Source organism: Rhyacophila brunnea, unplaced genomic scaffold (assembly GCF_057557595.1).
Source record: "Rhyacophila brunnea isolate RB1 unplaced genomic scaffold, BYU_Rbru_1.0 scaffold_16, whole genome shotgun sequence".
NCBI classification, from domain to species: Eukaryota; Metazoa; Arthropoda; class Insecta; order Trichoptera; family Rhyacophilidae; genus Rhyacophila; species Rhyacophila brunnea.
Window position 1 is genome coordinate 21,774,872 of NW_028232816.1, and position 23,780 is coordinate 21,798,651.

General features: G+C 33.4%; 1 protein-coding gene across 6 annotated transcripts in view; it reads right to left on the minus strand.

The window, feature by feature from the left end:
• Positions 1 to 2,480: 2,480 nt before the first annotated feature.
• LOC147074527 (glycerol kinase 5) overlaps positions 2,481 to 23,780 on the minus strand; it is a 68,676-nt gene continuing 47,376 nt past the window's right edge. For 4 of the 6 annotated variants that reach the window (XM_085943771.1, XM_085943772.1, XM_085943770.1 and 1 more), the window contains exons 4-12: positions 22,224 to 22,393; positions 13,026 to 13,115; positions 11,298 to 11,404; positions 10,333 to 10,540; positions 9,175 to 9,406; positions 7,523 to 7,617; positions 5,975 to 6,138; positions 4,071 to 4,204; positions 2,901 to 3,628 (exon numbers count right to left, since the gene is read on the minus strand). In XM_085943771.1, the coding sequence (XP_085799897.1) occupies positions 3,420 to 3,628; positions 4,071 to 4,204; positions 5,975 to 6,138; positions 7,523 to 7,617; positions 9,175 to 9,406; positions 10,333 to 10,540; positions 11,298 to 11,404; positions 13,026 to 13,115; positions 22,224 to 22,393 (1,409 nt within the window). In that variant the 3' untranslated portion in view covers positions 2,901 to 3,419. Of the gene's footprint in view, positions 3,629 to 4,070; positions 4,205 to 5,974; positions 6,139 to 7,522; positions 7,618 to 9,174; positions 9,407 to 10,332; positions 10,541 to 11,297; positions 11,405 to 13,025; positions 13,116 to 22,223; positions 22,394 to 23,780 lie in introns of all 6 variants that reach the window. The other 2 variants (XM_085943768.1, XM_085943769.1) reach the window with 2 other exon arrangements.

A 23,780-nucleotide genomic window follows, 5' to 3' on the forward strand; every position in this document is an offset into this window, starting at 1 on the left:
GACAAATTTTACGAAACTCGACTTATCGTATTGGCAAGCATGTCAAATTTCATTTGCTAACTGTATAAAAAATGTGCATACATTCTAATGCCAGATTTAGACGGCTAACTTGGTTATAGGCACTGTGAAACTGAAAAATTAGGAAACATAAAATTATCAAAAATATCTAATTCTAAATATTTAAAGCAACCTTCATTCTTGACTTGTACAATATATCGTCAAAATTACTGTAATAGTGAACACATTTACAATTAAAATTTCTTATTTTAAGCAAAGTGTAAATAAAATATAATATATAGATGATTTCTTTCTAAATAATGGTTTAAAAGAATGTTACCATACATTCGTTGATCGATTAGTAATGTACTGACCTTTCTATAATTACTTTTGGAGTTGAAAAGTTCGTTTATTCGACTGACTGTCATAAAAAACAACACTTTGAATCTGTTTGGACAGTCAATGTTTCTATTCTTGTCTGATATGACTTGAAGAACACTCAATGGCTGTCTTTGAAGGTTAAGACAGACAATAATTAATACAAAATACAATATAAATAAGGACTGGTTGGTGTAACATTTAATAGATAATTTTTATTTTCTGATCATTGCGTGTAATAGTTATTTATTAGATATTGAAGATACCTTATGACAGTCAGTGTAAATCTGCGAGTTGTCAAGACTACCAACAATGAATAAAAAAAAATTGATCAGAAAATGAATTCGATAATAATATCCAACATCAATTAAACCATTTTTGTGTTGAAAATAAAGTGCTAGCTGTAAGTATACTGTATATTATAAAACACACATTCATTTGTACATTTTGAAGGCTTTCTTCCTAAGAAATAGTTCAACAGGATTATAATAATTAATACTAAAATCAAATACATAACAGAAAAATAACGGTAATTGATACAGAAATAATAATATTAAAATCTGTGTATGTATTTGTTGCAAATATTAGGCCAGTTATCATTATGATTTAACTATGATAATATTATTATATGTACATTGTTCAATTTTATCTAATATAAACATGCCAATATAGGATAAAAGCAATTTAGATAAATAGAAAATTCAATATTTTTTAAAATTTGGAATAGTATTTCTCATAGAATTATAACGGTTTGAGTCTTCGCTTATTTATTAAAAGAAATTTAAGCAAATCTAGTAAATGATACATTTGATAGAAATATTAGACAGCTTTATATCAGTCATTGGTAATATTGTAGACTATCATAGTATGATAATAATATGTATTCTACATTCTCTCCGAATGATATTTGCAGATTTTTTTTTCACTATGATCAAGTTTACTTTATTATGACATTTTTAACAATCAATACGTGTCTTTCTATATCAAAATTTGAAATTTAGTAGACTTTAAGCTTCACTTTCATACATTTACGCTCCGACTCAATATAGAAGGAACATGTTTGAATTGGTAACTATAAAAAATAATATTCTCTTCCTTGGCAGCATTCAATGATTTAAATACTAGCAGAAAAAAAAATGGCCACCTATTGTTGACATAATGCTTTGGTCACTTACTTATATACTGCCATTTGAAGGGTACAGGAGAAGAAAATAATAAGATATCTAAAAGGCGTTGGTTTTTATCTGACCTTGCTTATAGTGCTCATCCGTTCATCTGGCATTTCACAAGGGGAGACTTTTGGTTTATGATTCCCAAGCACTATGAATGAATGTAGACCATAGACAATACATGTTTTTACCCTGAACGAAATGGACATTTCGTGTTTTTAGCCATTGTATGATAATTTTCAATGCTCTATAATGTTGACTATGACTGTTAATGCCAAAATTAAAATACCATCTTGTAGTTCTCGATTCGATCTACGAGACAGCATTGCCAGTTTAAAAAAAAATCAAAAATGTGACATAGCAATCATGTTCTTCACATATACCTTTCATTTGTACTAAATTAATCATCAAAATAATGATAAAGCATTCGATAAAACTTCTTTTGGCTTCTTACACTAAATGCATTGTATTTATATCTCTCCGGACATAAGTGTGAACTTCCTATAAATGGATATACATACAATGTGAAATGATTTGTGAATGAATTGAAACTGATTTAATCATTAGCCTAATAGTGCCTTTACACGTGCACGGATTTACTGGCAGCAATAGTGTGTATTTTAAACTATCGTGACAATAACTATTTACACGTAAAAGCGCTGACTGTCTCTCCAATCTCATTCTTCAAGAGTAAGTGAGGCGCGATGTCGTCATTTTATGGTACTATTTGACAGATCGTAAAAATCGGTTAACCCCAAAATGAATCTCACCATGGTGTTTGTGTTTTAGCCGCGATAATACTTACTGTCAGCAGTAAATCCATACACGTGTAAACGAGGTATAGTAAGACAACAATGTCATTACTATGAAATAATGGCAGCCATCTACTCCATTCACTTACATATCTTATTTAGTCACATTGTGGAAACCTTTTTTGATGCAATTTCGTTAAACATTTCTACAAAAAAAAATTATATTTAGATACAAATGTCCATATTTTACATCGTTTTTCTTAGCTCGTATTCTTATTTGTCCGGTGGTTTTTTGTCCAGTACAAATCTTGCAATCCATTTTTAACTAACTTCCCGACTAGCTAGACATTTGAAACTTTTAGAATAATTCAGAACACGATGCCAATACATTTTTTAATACTTTTAGCCATCTTTAAGTAGAATTGAATTCATATTTACTTAATTCTGTTTTGTATGAAAAGTTATTTCGACACCACTGTTGGTTGCTAGGGGTCTGGGGTCCTAGCAACTAAATTATTAATATATACGTGCGTTACTATGGAAATCAATATGACATGTCAAAATGACATTTCAGTATTATTTCTATCAAGTACATTTTTTTTTTGATCGTTTAAGCCAGTCAAGTCAAGTTAATATGATTCAACAAAATTCAAAAACGTTGTATATTAAAAGTTCTTTTTATCTTGTAATTATTTTTGTATTTAGTTGTGGATGGAAAACATTGTTTACATAAATGTTCTTGATCTGTATTTGGTATAATTAAACTAAAAATTTATTTGACCAACAATTAGAGAGACAGGAAAGTATTTTATTTCATTACTTTATGAAGTTTTTAACGTTTTGAAGCAGTAAGAATAGTAAACCATAAATATGGAAATAATCCACAAAGTAACCACAGATATCATAATTCTCTTTTCAAAATCGCGGAATGTTCATTTACAAATAATATGACAGAATCTCAACTATGAATATTGTCACTTTTGATATCTCGGCAACCGAAAACAAACATGACCATGAGTAAAAGCAGCAGACTGGACGCTGAGCGTTTGTTTGTGAGCAGTGTTTTGGCGATGGTGTAAATTTCGTTTGGCGGACGGCGTGTGGGTCTGCCGCGAGACCACCGCTACGCAATCATTTGGGGATGTTTTGTGGATATGGTGGGCGAAATGGAACTAGTCATCCTGCGGCGGCCGTACCACCCTCCAAACCTTTTGAGCGCCTCCTCCCAGCGGACCATTACGCTCATATATGAGTGACCGATGTGCTCTCGCGGCATAAATGTCCGTTCCACCTGCCGGAGTTTGTAGATCTCTTCTTTGGATTTGAACATACCTGCAATAAACAATAATGTATTATCGTTTCAGAAATCCATTTACCATGGTATAAATTAGGTACACTTAATATGTTAATACCCTAAAATTGGTGTTCATAGCAATGTGTGTGATCTTCTCATTTGTCATACGAACCGGAAGACACAAGCTGCAAAATGACATTGATACCAACCATAGAAACACAAATGCATATTTGCAAAAAATGAATTGCAACAAAATAAAAATCTGTCGATGGCAGTCATATTTTTTTGGTTGGTTTTTGACATGATGTATGCGTTTGCCGTAAGACATAGCAATCTTTTTGAAGCTGAAAGTTTCAACCCTTTTAGCCGACATTATCATTTTAATAATGTCCATCAGCAATTTTTTATTAAATATCCTTTTGATATTTCCAAAGCTTCATGGTGTATGTATGATATAAATCAATAATAAATTATGCTTACCGCATTGAATTCCTGACAAGTAAGCGCATCCGAGTACAGAAATCTCGGATGAGGTGGCTCTCTCTAATCTCAGCCCCGTCATATCGCTGATCAGTTGACTGACAAAATCATTATGTGATACTCCGCCATCCACCCTGGAAGAAAGTTAATTGTAAATTATAGACTTTATTCTCCAAACATAATATGGTCGTAATAATTGAAAATATGGAATAATTACATATGGCGCATCCATACAAACGCTGAGCTCTTTAGGCTTCGGCCATATAGGTAGGTGCTTCACTAGTGCCGAGTTAGGTGCTATGCTTGTCTACCAAAAGCACTATTGCCACATTTGGTGCTTAGGTACAAATTCATTTGACATTTGGGAACGCTTAAGTCAACAACGATATGTCACTCTCAAAACTAACCAGAAACTTACTTCTCAGAATTTAAGTTTAAAATTTCTTAAGTCTCAAATTCGAACTTGTTGGATGCATAATGTCAATTCATCCCATGCATCATTATTCATAACCTAAAAATATACGGTGTTTGAGGTTTGTCATACTGAAGAAACATGTGCCATCTTGCAAAATCACTTGGTGACACAATAAAAATAACCAACACATTTGTTCGCCGGGAGACTCACTAGGTGACTAATAATCACGTAGCGAGGTGCGAAGCGTGCAATGTAGCCATTGCGATAGTATAGAGTGCGTTCGTTCGCTAGGATATGTCACCTAGCACGTAGCCACCAAGCAAGGCACCTGCCTATGTGGCCTTAGCCTAAATGATTTGTGTGCTTGGTGCTTTTCTACTCTATGTATTTTTTACTTCAGTGTTCCCCAACCGCCGGTCTACGAATTGCTGTCGATACGTAAATAGTTGTCCCTCATTTTAAAATGCAAATGCCAATAATTCCATGCAGATCCTCATTCAAAAAATGTAATCCCTTCATGGAAGTCGGCAATCGATGCGCAATTGATAGTCGAGAATAAGGAAAAACGGGAATGGGACGACTGGCCTCCGGACAATTGGACGCCGCACAGTCGTAGACACGTGTAGACGAGGTATTTTAATCAGTTTCTATATACTACTTACTAGTTTGAATTCATTTTACTCTTAACATAATGTATTCTTTATCGCGGATTGAGAATTACCATGCCTAAGGCTTTATATAAAATAAAAAACTCTTTTTTCGTTGGAACTTAAACATATGCACGATTAAATCATTGTTTACGTCTGCATATTTACATTCTTACCAACTATTAAATCATAATATAATCATTGAAGTATAAATAATAATATTGAATATTTTTTTTTAAAGTACCTATAAGTACCTAACGTCTATTTATTTTCGAATTTCGTGGCGTCCAGTTGTCCGGTGCCAAATCGTCCTAGACCCGGAAAAACTAATCAAGTTGTCTTTTGATGTCATTTTGGTATACAGACATAAAATATAAATATTTTTGATACATAACCGTTTAAATATCGCCCACATTTTTGCCTACCTATTCTTGTGATTATTTCAATTAACAATTAAATTTTCATGTATATTTCTTGTATTCGCAATCACAATAATCAATCTGTAATGAATATACATAATATTATGCTATAATATAAGATTTAAAAACCATTAAAATACGAGTACAACATTAATAATAATTTTTTCTTCTACATATTTCTCATATTTCTCCAATTTATACCAGCCGTAGGTGTAAAAATTTTAGGGAACATGTTGACTTTCGGAATTGTTGACTTTCGATTCATTTATGGCAAGCTGATGTTCTTAATTTTTCGGTATACAGATTACACACACAGACAAGCTAGAACTGCAGAATTTACTTTTCCACAGTTAATAATTTTCAAATCATCCTGATATAAAAAGTCATAGAGATCCTGTTGAGGAACATCAGAGTGGTACTGACCTTAATGTATGTAGGTCATAAGATGTTTCATTGAGTGTGCACTTGTAAAGTTGGACCGCTCTAAAAACTATAGCTTCAAGAAGGGAGCGTACTAGATGCTCTTTTTTCGTTGACAACTTCATGCCAATGAAACCGGCAGCTGCCGTATGGTCATTAATTGGTGCCTGGAAGAAGAAAAAACTATATTATAACACTTCAAAGATCTAAAGGTTATATCTATTTACTAACTCACATTTGCGGTCCTGATCAGTCTTGCCATTCACAAAAATATACCAGATAGGGTAATAAAATAAGTAAAACAGCAGAAAATTGCTTTTCTTAAAATTAAAAATGTTTTAAAAGATTAGTCATCATTTTGTATGTAACACAGATCATAGATAGGTATACTAAATTAACAGATGGAGTGTATGTATACAGAAATGGTTGGCTATAAAATTTTAGCTCATTCGAGAGTTATAATCGCTGAGAATGTCGAAACCATTGATATACTACTGGATGAATCATATGCTTCTTAAAATGACGCCCGATTTTCAGCGACTCGGCCAGTGTTAAAACTTACTGTTTAATATCAGCGGACTTAACCCGATATATGCTCAGTTAATATTTGTCTCGAAAATGACCTGGCAATAATTATGAGTAAGCCCGATCTAGCTTGCATCTTACTCTAACTAATAGTCAGCGCATGACAACTTGCTCTGTCCGCTCAAACATGAATTTTTGGTAGCTTGCAAGCTTTGGGTTGCAGACACCCTTAGGGTCACTATTCTAAGAATGCAAATTTAGTTTTACAGCATGTTGATTTTCAAACAAATCTGTTATAATATTCCAGCTTTATTATGAGGCGAACGTTGGTGACAGGCGTAGGTTTCAAGCACCCTGTCACGATCCGGCAGGTTTCGTTAAGCGTAGTGTCCACATGTCTCATGTGCGCAGACTTGTGCCATACCGAACAGGCGTACTCGGCCACCGAGTTGCATAGTGCAAGGGCTGAGACCCTGAGTGTATGTGGTTGAGCTCCCCACGTATTGCCGTTTAGCTTTCTCAGGATACTGTTCCTTCCCTCTGTCTTCATTTTGGTATTAATGCAGTGTTGCTAGGATAGCGTCCGGTCTAAGGTGATTCCCAGGTATTTAACTACCAATTGATAGAGTATCTGCTATGACAAGTGAACAGGCTTGATATAAAATGACAATGATTGATGTATGTTTGGGACCAGTGACGTCCCGTGGGGGTAGGCAGGTTGAGCGTCGCTTGGGGGCGGCAGTTACTTGAAGGGCGGCAAATTGAGAAGGAAATGAAAGGATGATAAAAATACTGTATACAAAATGAGGCAGCTTTTTGGTGCTGCCTAGGGGCGGCATTTTATCACTGACGGGACGTCACTGTTTGGGATACCAAATTGTAATGTAGCCACACTAGATAGGTACAGGTAGACAGATCAAATCTCCAGCTGTCACTTGAGCCCTAAATATTCTAATTCAATGGTAATTGATAAAACTAGAGAGCTACTGAAATGCAATATGTATGTAAATGTGTTGTTTAATTTACCCCTAATCCACTGAAAGCTGGAATGAAGAAAACACCATCTGAGTCTTCTACCATATTCGCCATCCCCGATGATTCCTTTGGGTTATTGATTAATCCTGAAATTAAAAAAAAATATATACTTTATTTATCAATATGTTTATGTAATTATTGTAAGTGATAATTTTAAGAGATCAAAAACATGTATACATAATTATAGACATAGGACAGCACCATATTTCTAAAGAACAGATTGTCTAAAGCCAGCGAGAAATTACAGAATTTATCTGCAATATAATGTTCAAGTGTACAAAAACTTTTAAGCAATCAAAAACACGTGTATTATATAGACATAGGACAGCACCATATTTCTGAAGAACAGATTGTCTAAAGCCAGCGAGAAATTACAGAATTTATCTGCAATATAATATTCAAGTGTACAAAAACAAACGCTCACTAGGCTGATACATTGTATTGAGCATTTGGCTGCTACACTATTTTAATTGTCTCATGATATTTTTCAAAGTTTTTTCACTATCTCACTGTAAGATGGTAAATCAAAACAAGTTATATCGTAACTAATCACTTGTGCTCGCGCAATACTATAACGTTCAATACTGCTCACGTATAACGTTTCGAATGTGATGTCACTAACCAATGGATTTGATATTTGCGTTCATGCATGCAAATTGGCAGTATTTAGCTTGAAGGTAATTTGACGTTATATGCATATGGTGGTAATAAGGCAGTGATTCCTAAACAAGATTCTCTGAGAATTCTCCAAAAATTGCTAGAAAAATAAAAAAAAAGTATAATAATTTAAAATCATTTTGGAACATTATGATAATAACTATCTGCTTGTCTATCTAATTGTCTGCATTTATAATACACAAATAATTTGTGTATTATAAATGCAGACGATAAATTAATAACACTCTTTAAAAATGTATGTTTTCAATTATTATTTATCGGTAATGATGTCCCATGCAGGTACGGAAGTAATGCATTGCTTAGGAGTCATAAATTAAGGAAGTGAATTAACTTTTCGGAGTTGATCTAACACAATTTGGTCAATGTTTATGGGTATATTTATCTGAATTATAACATTTCTTTTGGATGTATCCAGTTGAGCTAGCCACAAAGAAATAATAAAATATAATATATACCTACTTCACTGAATGTATGCCATAAGCACGTTTACATGCTCTACAATTAGATGCACACAAGACCGGCCATAGAAAATGAGTGTATGTACACACTGTACTAAACCCGGTCGATTGTTTTAAATAATTTACTATATTGTACACACACTGCCATCTCTTGGTATTGTGGTGAAATAATTAACCGAAATACAAGTCTCTATATTCAATATATTTTTAAATAGATATTCATTTCATTTCATAGATATTCACGACCCACCCAGTACCGCCATGCTAATACCTCCCGGTGAAACAAAACAGTAAAGTCCGGTAAGTTACCATTGTAATACATTTTCCGAACACCTAATTTATAATTATTTACCTTTCTGTATCTAAATAAAATGTGTCATCCATATAAATAAGCCATAGGGGTTCCTCAAGATTTTACAAAATGCCTCAAGTGTTCTGCCAAACAAAAAAGAAATTGGGAATCACTGCTCTATATAATACTTTGTGTAGATATTGTGTGACAGTTACCTATTGAAAGAGCCCAATCCACTAGCGAGCCTGTATCATTATTTCCGCCTTCCACCATGTAGACAATCTCTTTGCCGATCTTCCAAGCGATGAGAGGGTAGAGGCCAAGGACGCTGGCGTGCACTTTGGAGCCCGTGTTGATATTGATAAAGCTGCCTGTTCCCATTGTGAGCTTCACATCACCCGGGTCGAAGCAACATGAACCCCACATGGATGCCGATTGGTCTGCAATCTGGAACAAATTAATGTTTATGAAATTCACTATAATTACGAAAAAATAAGTTTAGTAATTTTTTAAGTTTAGCCTTTAAAAAGTTTGCGGTATTTTACGGCGAGCGATAAGTCTTTTCTCATCGAGAATTGACCGTAATACATTATAATATATTATCGATATTATCGAAGTATGAATCACGCACACTCTAGTGCACGCCAATCAAGGTCTTGGGAAGTTGCTCCTGGGACACTTTCGACATAACATTGAAGAGCGCCTATCGTTTGTTACGCCACGGTATACACCTGCATAACGGGTGTGGAAACGTGGTGGGTTGTGGAGGGAAAAGCAAGTGTGTGATAGAGGTCGCTAAACAGGTGAAATGGTATTGGGCAAAGATGTTGCTTGGCGAGTGGATAGTCTTTGGATAAATACCATCATACAGTGGTGTACACAAGGGACACTAAACGCCCACGGAGATGCCCTAAAACTCTCTGGGTAGACGAACTCATAATGTTCGGTGGACGTACGTGGGAGAGAAAAACTAGGTACCGATTAGAGGGGACGCCTTCATCCAGCAGTAGATTGACCCCAGTTGATGATGATATATTTTCTATTATAATATATAAGTAATTTTTGGACTGTGATTCTTGTTCTGTTGTTTTAAATTAGACAGATGGATTAGCGCAAATGGTAATGAAAATATTCCTCGCCTTTTTCTTCCATCTCTTATCGGAGGTTCGCCACCATCAGAACAATCTTCACTCAATTGACTCTTAACCGGAACAGCTGTAATACCAATGGGAGATTCTATCTTTCTACGATAAGTATACACTCAATCTTTCCTAGGTTAATGTGCTGGAGAATACTACATTTTCATCAATATCAACATTAGTCATGTGTTAACGGGGCAAAAAATATATTTAAACCAGGATATATTTTCTTACACAGCAGTTTATTGGGATGGGAGCACCGAAGAGATTCTCTTCAACGTGCCCAAAGTCTCCGGCGGAATCAACAACCCTCGGGAACATTTTAGAGTCGATGCCGAAGATTCCCAAGATCCTGTCGGCCCAGCCCAGCGTGAACGGGTCGTACATTCCCGTGGCTGCCGCACTCGAGTAGTCTGTCACGAAGGAACGCCCACCCGTCAATCTGGAATCAATATATTAATTTTATTCTATTTAGTGTTAATCCTCCGTAAACACGTCTTATATTAGATTAATTTTTGCAGTTTTTCGATACCTCGACATATAAAATATATGATTATAAATAGTTTCATATAACTTCTTATTGCTTTGTCAAAGTGTGAGACTTTTATTAAACGGTGATTTGTTGGAGAGAAAGACTTAGATTTTTTAATTAACTTATATTCACATGTAGTTACACTTTTTATTTACACATTACCGAAAAGGTTTCATTCATAACTTGGAGCCATTGAAGTTTGTTATATTTTGGTTATTATGGTTGTAAACCGTGAAATGATTCTGAAAGACGTACACGTTATCTAAGACTAAAGGAAGAAAATGAATTTACCAGTTGATGGTAAGTGGGATTCATAAGAACTTATTGACGGACTGTGACATCTTGTGTCGTAACCAGCCACTACACATTGTAATTAGTCAATAAAAAAAATAATATTAAAGAACTATCTTGGATAATATAAATGAAAAATTAGTTTCAAATATTTATACCCAATAAAAATAATTATTTCTTATGTCATTCAGTGGTATCTTTACCTTAGGCAAAGATACATTTTATATGCATACATAATTCCTGTAATAATATAATTAATTGTATTCATGTAATCTTAATGTAATTATATTTAATTCAATAATAATGAATTAATGCCATCTATCAACACCAGTGAAAACTAAATTGACAATTAGGATTAAATTATTAACATTCTCACTTGAATAGTAACCACGTATCTAAAGTTGCAAACATAGCATTTCCCCTTTCAGATGCACATCGCAATGCATTATTGTTTTGTAATGCCCATAACAGACGCATAGAAATCTGGAAAATACAACACATATTCATATATTAAAAAAATAATTATACCTCCATAATTATTATAATCTCTCTCTGTTTGGCAGGTCATAATAATATTATTATCATCTCATGAATGGAAAATCAGGGCTTAAAATGACCGGAGCGCCGTTCCTGTTCATGAAATTGGTAAAAATCTCGTGAAAAAAATAATTTGACCATCTGAGCTAGATAGGCCATATAGGAAATACACATAAAATTTGATAACTATGTAAATATCTTCAGAAAACTGTTGAGCGCAAACTTTTCCATTTCGAGTGCTGTGGAAAATATACAACCATAATATCATTTCAGTGCTAAAGACGCGCTAGGCGCGTAACCATTAGTTGGACATTAGATATAATTAGCATGATATTTAAATGTGGTAATTAGTCTAGTCAGCAGTGAATGTGTTAAGCTGAGATGGGTGGACAGGATAGAAAGAGACTCAAAGAGATTAAAATAATGGAAGGTAATGGCCGTAGATAAAATTGAATGAAGACATTTCCTTGAGACTAACAATGCATATAAATAATACTTTAGAGTTTAGTATAAGCTGTTGTATGCAACAATTTCTATAGTACGAAAACATCCTCTTGGCTACGTGTTAAAACTGTGAACAACTAACATGCTTCTCCCGTTTTTAACCGCACTTCCATTATAAACTAACAAGCTCCTCCCATTTAGTCGCCAACAGCGCTTCCTTACATAGCCAAGAAGATGTTTTAGCACAGTACAGTGTGCTACTATTATCTGTATACAGATGGCTCCAGTGTTCAAGAAACTTAACTGGTAGATACAATAACACAGTCTTCCTTACACAGATGCAAACAATTTGTTTACACTCATTGTGTAATGCAACTACTTACGGAGAACTGCTGACAAAATTAATAAACATGCAATTAAATACAATTTGCTGAAAATTTACCATTAATTAACATTAATTCTTTTTTATTAATATCTATTAGTACATTCACTGCTGAGCTGTTAATTAATTTTTAATTAGCACATTTCAATAACATGTTAATTATATCGATTGGCCAGGTAACTCAAACGCGCCAGTCGCAGGCTCAGCATCCAAAAAGAATTCAATGTAAACACATTTTTATATTCATCTTACATACTACTTTTTGTATTCAACAAATAATTCATAAGATTTAAGAATGTAACATTCTTTATTGAACATATATAATTTATGGAAACACCTCAGAAATATACCAATTACAAAAAATCTAAATAAAAAAATGGTGCCGGACAGGACTCAAACCTACATCTATCATCCAATAGATGCAGGGTTCTGGATTCACACAAATTAAGCCACCTGTGTGGAATCCGATTGATGCAGATTGGAGTCCTGTCCGGCAATAGATATTTATGAAGTGTTTCCAAATAATGTACCTACCTATATTCTTCTAATACGTATTGATGAATTGAAAATGAATGGAATATCTTCAGTACCAAATCGTATTTTATTACATATTTTGTAAATCCATCACTAGATGTCATTAGTGAAGTAAAATTTATTGAAGTGAAACAAATATTTTATATTGGCAACACAATGTTATAAATATTTTTTTTTTTAAATAAAATATAAATAAGGGTTACTTACTTGAACATTGGCTAATTTAATAACACTAGCCGCAAGATATCGTATGTTTCTTGTCAGCATGTACAGCATATAGGAGGCATATTTGATTCCCTGAAATCACAAAAACAATAATAGATAGAAAGATGTAAAATATATTATTATTAGAGGTTTTAGCAAGATGGCCGAAAAAATCACGTGGCATATTAAAATGCAGAGACTGTGTTGGATCAGTCATGCGCGCGCATAGAATGCAGGAGGACTTATCAGCAAGGCGGACTATTCATCAATCACCTGAGGACAGGACAGCCGAAATTGAGAAGGCTGCAGGCACTCACTGATTTCGAGGCCTCCAAGATCGAAGTTTTATGTCGTTAAACATTTAATAAAAAAATATATAAAACATTCAACATATTCATAATATTGCTTTTATTTTATAGAAAATATACAAAGTTGGTTTTATTGGATTTAATTAGGTAATTAGAGTAAACAAATTGATGTACTAACATACGCATCTTTCGGATGTGTGATTTATACTGTGCGATAAGCCATCAGAGAGTAGGTACTGAAAACAAATTGACGCATACTCTAAATTTCGAAAGGGGGCCTCCAAACCTGACATAAAATACTAGCACAATATAATACATACATGAAGCAGATTCGTATGTAATTGATTTTGGGCTTAAGGTAAATACTCCATTTAACAGCGGCACCTAGCGGAAAAATACGAAGCTTGAAATTTGAGACATTTCTTTGATAATTTACATTTTAAAATGTTTTAATTAAGGGGGAGGGTTGTACCTAAAGAGGCACCTAGCGGAAAAATACGAAGCTTGCAATTAGAGACATTTTTTTGATAATTTACAATTTCAACTGTATTAATTAATAAATATGTATCTGAAAATATTAAAAAGAAAAATATTTTTTATAATTCCAAAGATAAATTTACAATTGTAAAAAAAATGTGAATTTGTTACATATTTACGTACAAAGTTACATTATTATTACATTATAATATTTTATGGTCATATTTATTATTAAAATTTAGTTTATTAAGTTTTAAATTTTTTCTCATACAGATTTTTGATTAATTCATAGTTTTAATATTTTTTATATTTATTTTAAAAAACATCGATTTTTATAAAAATATAAATGTGTATAACTTGAAATCCTTTTTATGTATATGAAATCTTATTTAGGTATGGTCCCAATATTTAAGCTCGTATTTAGGTAAATATCTATTAATTATTAATTACTACAGTTGAAATCGTAAATTATCAAAAAAATGTCTGAAATTCCAAGTTTCGTATTTTCCGCTAGGTGCCTCTGGTAGGTAGAAGCCTCCCCCTTAAGAGGGGGCTCAAGAGGAGGAGATTGAAATATAATCTAGTATCAAAAGGACATCGGCGTCGTTAGGACGTTAATTTAAATCGATATTTTCGCAAAAATCACTAATCATCGGAGATTTTATTTAAAAAAAAAAAAATATTATTGGCATTGTCGGCCGTCTTACACATTATTATTTGATAAACAACTGCACGTGTCCACCGATCAGAAAACAGGGCTGTCAAAATATTATATGCATTAATATTTTTTAAATGTTAATTTCGTCATAGTATTATTATTACCTAATTCAAATTGAGCGTAGGTTGATACTCAAATACTATTATAGTATGTTTATGATTTCGAGAAAATAATACGATGATATATAATCCATATCAATTATTTGAAAACAATACATTTGCATGTAGGTACATGTATAATATAGTGAAAAGGTCAGATACCTGTTTAATTTGCAAGATAACATCAAAATTTGTATATACTTACCTAAATGAAGAATATTCGACATTCATGAGTGAGCACGGCTCAAAGCTATGAAAATGTGTTTTTTTTCAATTTGAAAATATTTTAATTGTGTATTATTTTATTACAGATTCATAATACGTTATATAACTAATACAACATACTGTTTTTTTTCTATGAATAAAAAAGACTGGAAGGAACATATTGTGTCACGGCAATCAAGAAAGACCGGAAAATATGGCCAACAATGCATGATACACAAACATAAAATACACAAAATTACCTATTTAAGTTTACCGCACACGTGCAGACCACACGATATTTGTTTTCGCAAAGTCATCGCTTTCCAAAATGGCGAATTTGGTTGCCAGTTTTTATGGCGATGAATCAGTATGTTCCTTCCTGTCTTTTTTTATTCGTAGGTTTGTTTACTATGTACACCAAGAAATTTCCATTTATAAAATCCAAAATGAGTTTTGGAATATAATGCAACTAATACTAGAAAAATTCTATCATGGGTGTTTACTTCTTGAATTAGTTGACCCCAGAAACAACAGGTCCATTCCACTACGTGAACCACAGTGGATATTATGCAGGGTCCACATTGGCAACATGTCGCCGGCAACCTCGTTAAATTTTACGATAAGTATGATAATTATCGTAAAATTTCTTAAGCCATTATGATAATTATCGTAAAATTTATCGAGGTTGTCGCGCGACATGTTGCCAGTGTAGACCCGGCATTAGATGCACAAAACTTGAATAAAATATATTATAAATAAAATTTAAAAAGTACAATATAATTAATTGCGTCGACAGCCCTGGCGTCGCCCGCCAGTCGGATGGACTAATAAAAAAATAATGTATCTAGTGACTGTATGTTAATAATTATTTTTAGGCACTCATGATATAAATTATTTCGCCCATTGCCTTTACATGCAATAATGGTTCTACCTACCACTTGTTTCACTAGTATAAAAGTGAAGTTGCGCAGTCAATAAAAAGTCACTTTCTTTTTATAATAGGCAGACACTAAATTCTAAGTTTTAAAAAATATGCATTAGAATTAAACAATACCTATTATTTTTAATACGTAGGTCCTAAACATTACAAATAAACACTATTCATTATTAATGTTTTTTGGATAGCACATGAAATAAAAATGTAGGTAGATATGCATTTCAACATCCTTCGTATGTTTAATTCTCGGACAATTTCAGGTTAAAAAGTTATTAATATATTATTAAGTTTATATTGTGGCAACCACATAATTGAAAATGTCACCATCATATTGGTTGCAATACTTTCTCCCAAACAGTTGATTAACAAATTGAATTTAGTAACATTTACGTACCTACCTATATTAGAAGATATTATTTTTTGGTCACCCCATTCTGTCTTCACGTCGACCGTGTTTATGATTTAAATTTAATTTAGAGACCATTTACATTTGACACAAGCATTGTCGGCGACCTTTGTATATTGCTAGTAGACCAACAATTCCGGACCACATATAAAAAAATCATATTTTCAATTCTCACGGGCAATTCTGTAGAGCTTACCCTTAAGATGATGACATTCATGAGGTTTTTCGCAACCAAAGGTGTTTTACCTACGTGATTAGATTCTTGCATTGATACATTAACAATAATTAATTCCACATAGTAATAGCCTGTAATAGGTATCTAAGACGTGACTGCCTTGCAACGTCGAAAATAGATTGACAGATTAATTAAGTAGGCTTTTATGACACTGCACTATTTTGACATGATAATTACAATGGCCAGCCAGGAGTCACCAAAATGTGCACAGCGGAATATTCATTAATGTTCGAAAAAATATTTTGGCAAAAACTGATCAAAAACGAGTCGACTTAGAGCGCCGTGAAAAATTATGATGCAAAAAAGTTTAGAAACCTAAGAGCTAGGCTCAGGTATTTTCCAAACTATGCATCTCGAGTCCCAGAGAATACTGTCAACCATAGCTTTACTACAATATCATGGGCGCGGATGTCTTTATGGTGATCTGCAGAACTAAAGAACCCCCACACTTTCCGTCCCCAGTCCCCGCTAATCTTTACACTGTTATAAAATCGCTGTTACAAGATATGCGGGTCTATTCTATACAAAAGGCGACTATCGACCGCTAACGTGCTAACGTGATAATGTGTTAGTATTTGTTACATACATTTTATATTGAAATATTATAATTGTAATCAGTTAATCAGTCGAAACTGTCTCTCTCTCTCGTTCTCTCTCTATCGCTCATGCTCTAAATTTTAGCACAGGCAGGGGGCATGCCGTTAAAATATAGCATTTATTGTAACAATTAATACCAGCTAATTGTAATTGTTACAATACGTGTTAATAATTTGATACAAACATACCCCAGTTAGCGGTTTTAGCGGACGAAAGCAGCCTTTTGTATAGAATAGACCCACGATGGTTCTAACATAGAGCCATTAATTTCTTGTTGGTAAAAAAATAGGATCTTCCAGTGGTAGCGGAGATAAATGTTATCTACTTATTTAAAGCATTCTAAAAATCGCAAAATATATTGATATATTTGAGTTACGCCATGTAGGTATAAGCACCCGCCATGTGTGCACGGCCGCCTTCCATGATGCTATAAAAAGTATAAAAACATATATGCAGCGCTCGAAACGTTTTCGCTCGATAATTTTCTGAGGATATTAAGATAGTTATTAAATTTTAACCGATTTCACGAACCGGAACGGCGCTCCGGTCCATTTCAAGCCCTGCACGTAAAGTGAAAAGATTTCGGTGCCACACTAAACACTTCCTTGTCCTGAGGCAAAGCTGCACGGGACTGATGTATAGATAGATGTATTAACAAGAGTTGAGGCGAAGACAAAACTCACACAGCCGCATCAGGTGCTTAACAAATTTTTAAATCGACATCAACGTATACGCATGTTGTCCTCTTTTCGCTATGAGCGCAATAAGTAGGCGTAAGCAAGACAAACGGTAGTTTCTGGAGACGTCGTGCAATGCCCGTTGCCTCACAAATGCACCAATACACACAATCTTTCGTATCTGTGATTGCCTCAACTCTGGCTGAGAGATCTGCCTAGCAACTATGCGCCTCGGTTAAAAAAAAAATGGTGGAAATCTCAAAGCGCAGGAGGCTCTCGCTTCGTCAGAAAGTTCCAAAATAAATCCCTCAAAATAGATCCGTATTTTTCACAGCTGAGATTTTAAGTAGCACACCTCTATTGATTTAACACTTCATGGTGGATTAATCATATATGCAAAATTTTGCAAGATGACTCCAAAGTCCGTCATAAAATAAGAATAATTTAATAAAATATAAGTAGATACATAATTAATATATTTATTGTATAATTATCCAAACCGAATATTTTTCAAAAAAAATAATATCGTACTTTTTTTTCGAAATAATATTTTAAAACAAATCCTCGGTGGGTTTAAACATAATCATTCTGGGTCCTCATACGTTCTGCGAGCCGGGTTGCGAGCCGCTACTGTTGTATTTGAAAATAATATGTAATACGTTTTTATTAGCATTCGCCGTCGTAAACAATTAGTGTACATACATATTAATAATATTTTGTAATTATTTCTACTGTGTGCACTGTACCTACTATTAATAAAACGTTCCATAAAACTTAATCACCTTTCACTCAACAGCAATTTATACTTTTCCACTTCACGACACGACAGAAGACATACCATTGATTATACCTAGAGTTGGGTTTCGGGAATTCTCGAGAAATTTTCGAAATTTTCCATCCCGAATCTCGAGAATCATTTCTCGGGATTCAGGATTTTTTATTATCAAATATTAATTTAAAAAACGATTTTCTATATGAAAAAAGTGGACAGAAAACACAAAACGTTCAAAGACTGATACAATTAAGCCAACGTCGACTCAAAATGAGCACAATTTTTGCAACATCAGGGAATGTTGTGACTCAAAAGTGTACGCGATTGTCAGACGCAGCGATCTGTGTTTTTTGAAATTCCATTTTTATTCTCTCTTATTAGAGGTAGTTTTTAATTATTTTTGTTTTCCAACTTCTATTTTGTTTGTCTTCTTACATAAATTAAAAAAAATTACACTGATTTTTTTTAAATTTCCCGATATCTCGAGAATTCCCAAGAATTTTTTTCTGGAAATCACGAATCTCGAGAATTCAAAATTTCATCATTTCAGGAAATCCCGAAACTCGAGATTGAGATTTTCTCGGGAAATACCCAACCCTAATTATACCTACATATCGCACCGTGAGTGTAAACCATAGCAAGTGCAAATTTTTCAATTTCGAGATTTAAATGCAAAACAACTGCAAAAGTCATAAACTTGATAATGTAAAATTGAAGTTACTGCAAACTTAAAAATTTTCATTAAAAAGACAGATATTTGGGTTTTACAATACAAAGATTTACTTCCATTGTTAATGTAAAACCATAGTATTTGCAAATGATTATCCATGGACCATGACTAATTGTGAAACCCGAGCATCAGACGCATTCTTTTGGTGTATGCAATGTGGCATTGTTTTTATTATTGTGATAGCAGGCAATTATTGAAATGATTCAGTGTTAAGACTTTGATATGATAAGGCATCCAGACGTATTCTACAACACATTATTGTTTCCTTTGATTCAAGTAATGTAGTGCAGTGTATTTTGTTTTTATCAAATATGAGTTTAAGGATTCGAATGATGGTGGAGTTAGCTTTAAAAGCTGAAAAACTTCTAAAAAGGTAAGACTTTGTGATAAATATTATACTAAAATGATATACAAAACTAACCTTAATATTATTATTGTTATGAAACTTATTATTATCGACTTATCTTATGTACCTATGTATTTATTTTATGCACCTACAATATTAAACTCTTTCAATTTACACAACAGTATATCAATCAGATCTATGATATTTTTGTTTTTGCAATGTTACAGATTTTCAAAAATGTGACAAGTACATTTCCTGATGCTGAAGAACCCATGTTGGATATATATGAGGAAGCTGCTGGTTTGCAAGAGGAACAATACCCATTATAATATAGGCTTTTTTCAACCAAAGAAGGACCTATGTGACTTTTGTGAAAAATATATAAATTGGAGTAGCGAAGAGAAAAATATAATTCAAGTTAAATAATATATGACATTCATCAAAAAAAATAAACAATTATCGAGAACACAGAAGGCGAAAGACGAATAAAATAGTATGTTGCTATAATCTGCAGGCCGTATTATCAACACCAAATGCCCAGATATCAGTGCTATATTATAAAAGAAAACTTTCAACCTATAATTTTACCATCTTACACACATTAATAATAAAAATGGTTACTGTTTTGTTTAGCATGAAGGGACTACAAACAAAGGGGCCAATGCAATTGGTTCTTGAGTTGTAAAATTTTTGGAAGACCAATCAATTGGGAAGGAAGTCATTTTTTATTCGGATAATTGTGCCGGACAGAATAAAAATAAATTTATTACAGCAATGTATTTATACGCCGTCCAGAATTTTAATATCCCAAAAATCACACACAACTTTTTGGTCGTAGGACACACCTAGAACGAGGGTGACTCTATAACACTCTTGCGTAGAGAAACAAAAAAATTGTCTTAAAGTCAGCTCCAATTTATATACCAATACAGTGGATTCCAGTGATTCACTGGAAATTGGCACTGACGAGATTTTTGATTTTCACAAGTTAGCAAATGAAATGGGCAATAATTTTCAACTCAACGAAAATAGTAAAAAGGTTAGTTGGGTAGACATTCGCGTTATTGAAGTGAGGAAAAACAATCCTTATTGCCTGTTCTATAAAAAATAAGTATGAAACAGAAGTGTTTGATGTAATAAATATTAGAAAACGTCAGGGTGGACGTCAATCAGTACAACCTCAACTACACAAAGCATTTATAAAACCACCTCGGATCTCCGAAGCAAAATTAAATGACTTGATTTCCCTATGTTCATCAAAAGTGATACCAGAAATACACCACAATTTTTATAAAAAAAACTTTCATCTACACATTTAAATACAGATTCAGATAATAATTGACGTCGATAAAATTAATTATAAAAACATTACAATTATTGTAATTTGCTATTTTTATTTTGGTTTAAAATTGTATGCATCTATTTTAATAAATTATAGTTAGTAAGCTTAAAATATCAAAATATTATAGGTAAATATCATTTTTGATTTATTTAATAATAATATAATATATTATATTATAATGGTATTACCAAAGTTCCCAATAAAAATCTTACTGCAATTCAGGTAACTGCGAAATATCAACATTTTCTATGCATCATGAAAGTGTAAAAACATAGCAACTGCTAAAACTTGTAAACTTGATGGATTTATATGAAAAAAAAATAAAATTAATAAAAGAACATGTCATAATGTATACATACACCAAATATTATGGTTTTATTTTAGAAACTCTATTTATCCTGACCAAATGAAAACTTCAAACCCTTATATCTCCAAACTATGTAATTTGCACATACGTTGGTTTTACACTCACGGTGCGATATGTATCTACTTTTTTCAAATATATTTATTTCGTAAATAAAGGATTTTAAGTTTGTAATTTTTAAAACGCCGTTACTTATAGCCTTGAAGTAATAATCAACACGTTGATTTTTTTTTTTTTGACCAGGTAAGTAGTGGGTACCTACTTAATTATTTTTAAGCGATTTCATGCGTTCCAATTCCGTCACGAAAAATAAATAGATTGACAGTTTATAATTTACGACGCTCAAGATCAAAACGCATTCATCACTTAAGTGGCTTTCACTTTTATATCAGAAGTAAAAAAAATCCAGACGTGTCAGGTCGGACGCGACGTGTGAAGGTGACCATTCTATCAATTCCACTCTGTTAAACCATAGACAGAGTATATAGACCGTAGGGCCAAGTTGCGCCGCTTACCAAATGCTATTTTGTTACATTAGTGTTGTAGTCAATGTTAGTAGCGTATCTAAAAGTGTGGCGATCATTATTTCGTTACACAGCGGAGGCCTCATTTTTGTAGGATCAGACATCGGTAGGCAAAATGCCGCTTTTAAAAGAGCAGCTTTTAGAATTAAAATGTCATCCTTTTCATTTTTACTCTCAAATTCGATGGAAATTAATTGCATACTGTATGGTTAAGCAACATCTGGTCAAATTTTTATATGATTGTCATCATGCTTATTGATCTATTACTGCACAACGAGACCCAATTATATGATAAGTATATTAATTTTTATCAGTTTTAATGCTGGACTAAGACCGTTGCGATGGCTAAACGCAATCAAAATCGTAGTAAGTAGGTATCTGGGACGATTCGGACATTGGATTGAAGATGATATGTCGCATAAAGATGACGCCGCGTACATTAGACTATGTATAAAAATGTACTCACGGTGAATGTGAAAGATCTGTTCCACTCCTTGACGAGTTTGTCGGCGCGGATATCCTTCCAGGTGATGAAATTGTGGAAATTCTTTCCGGTGATGCGATCCCACGTGATGAAACTGCCACGCTGGACGGACAGGCCGAGGGCACTTATTTGGTTGGACGTTAATTTAGCGGCTGAGGACAAAATAAAAAAAACAACACTTGAAAAAACTGTTAATAAACTAAAATAAGAACATTCATGGTAATTTTGTAGCCGACGCTGGTTCTATGATAAAATATTATATTAAACCAACGTGTAATTCTTTAAAACCATCATGGTTGGCAAGACGTAGCTAGAGTTGGATATTTCCCGAGAAAATCTCAATCTCGAGATTCGGGATTTCCAGAAGAGATATCGGGAAATTAAAAAAAAACCTGTAAAAATCCTAAAGTCAGTGTAAAAACAGACAAATTCCATAAAAATGTTTTTTTGTTAAAAAATCACAGATTGTCAATCGCTGCGTCTGACAATCGCGTACGCTTTTGAGACAAAAAATTTCCTGACGTTGCAAAAATTGCGCTCATTTTGAGTCGACGTTGGCTTAATTGTGTTAAATGCCCTAACCAGTCTTTGAACGTTTTGTGTTTTCTGTCCACTTTTTTCATTACAGAAAATCGTTTTTTCAATAATATTTGATAATAAAGAAATCCCGAAATGTTAAAAATTTCAATTCTCGAGATTCGGGATGGAAAATCTCGAAAATTTCTCAAGAATTCCAGTCGGGAAATTCCCGAAACCCAACTCTAAACGTAGTGAATCGCGAACGTTTTGAAAAGGGTAGGTATATTAACATTAAAAAAACGTATGCTCCAATTACACGATCAGATTGGAGGACTCATGCCTATCGTCACGAGAAAAGTAGTTAAAATACCAATTATCACTTGTCAGTGTCGATACTTGTGATTAGTTTATAACATACGCTATATTGCTAGTGTTAATAAATATAAACACAGAAAGATGTAATAGGGGTAGTCCATTTTGAAAAAATATAAAAAACAATCAATCTAGCAGGTGTAACTAACCTCCGCATTTACTCCACATACAGCTTCTCATCGTTTCAACCGTGGACCCCCATACTTTTCCTGGTGCATTATCCATACCTTGACACCTAGCAATTTGAATATAAAATGAAAACCTGGTCTGCACATATATGTATGGCTCACCTACGAATTATTGCAACCTGTCACATCTACAGATTGTTGTCAAATGCGCGTGGCCAAACGAACATAATATTATAGATTCGAATCCTTTTATGTATTTTCTTTTAGGGATGTCGCTTGATAATATTAAAATAAACATTGAATGTTACGAATCTGATAACACACGTCGTCAAATCCTTGTAACCTATAGTCGAATCTCTGCTCGTCGCATTCAGTTCAACTTTTCTCATAAAAACACGCCATTATAATTTAACTTTATCAATTTAATCTTAAATACTAAATATATTGTCTGTAAGAATTGTTTCAAGTATTGTTGAGGGGAATAAACTGTTATTTACTCAAACACGCATCTACCTTCGAT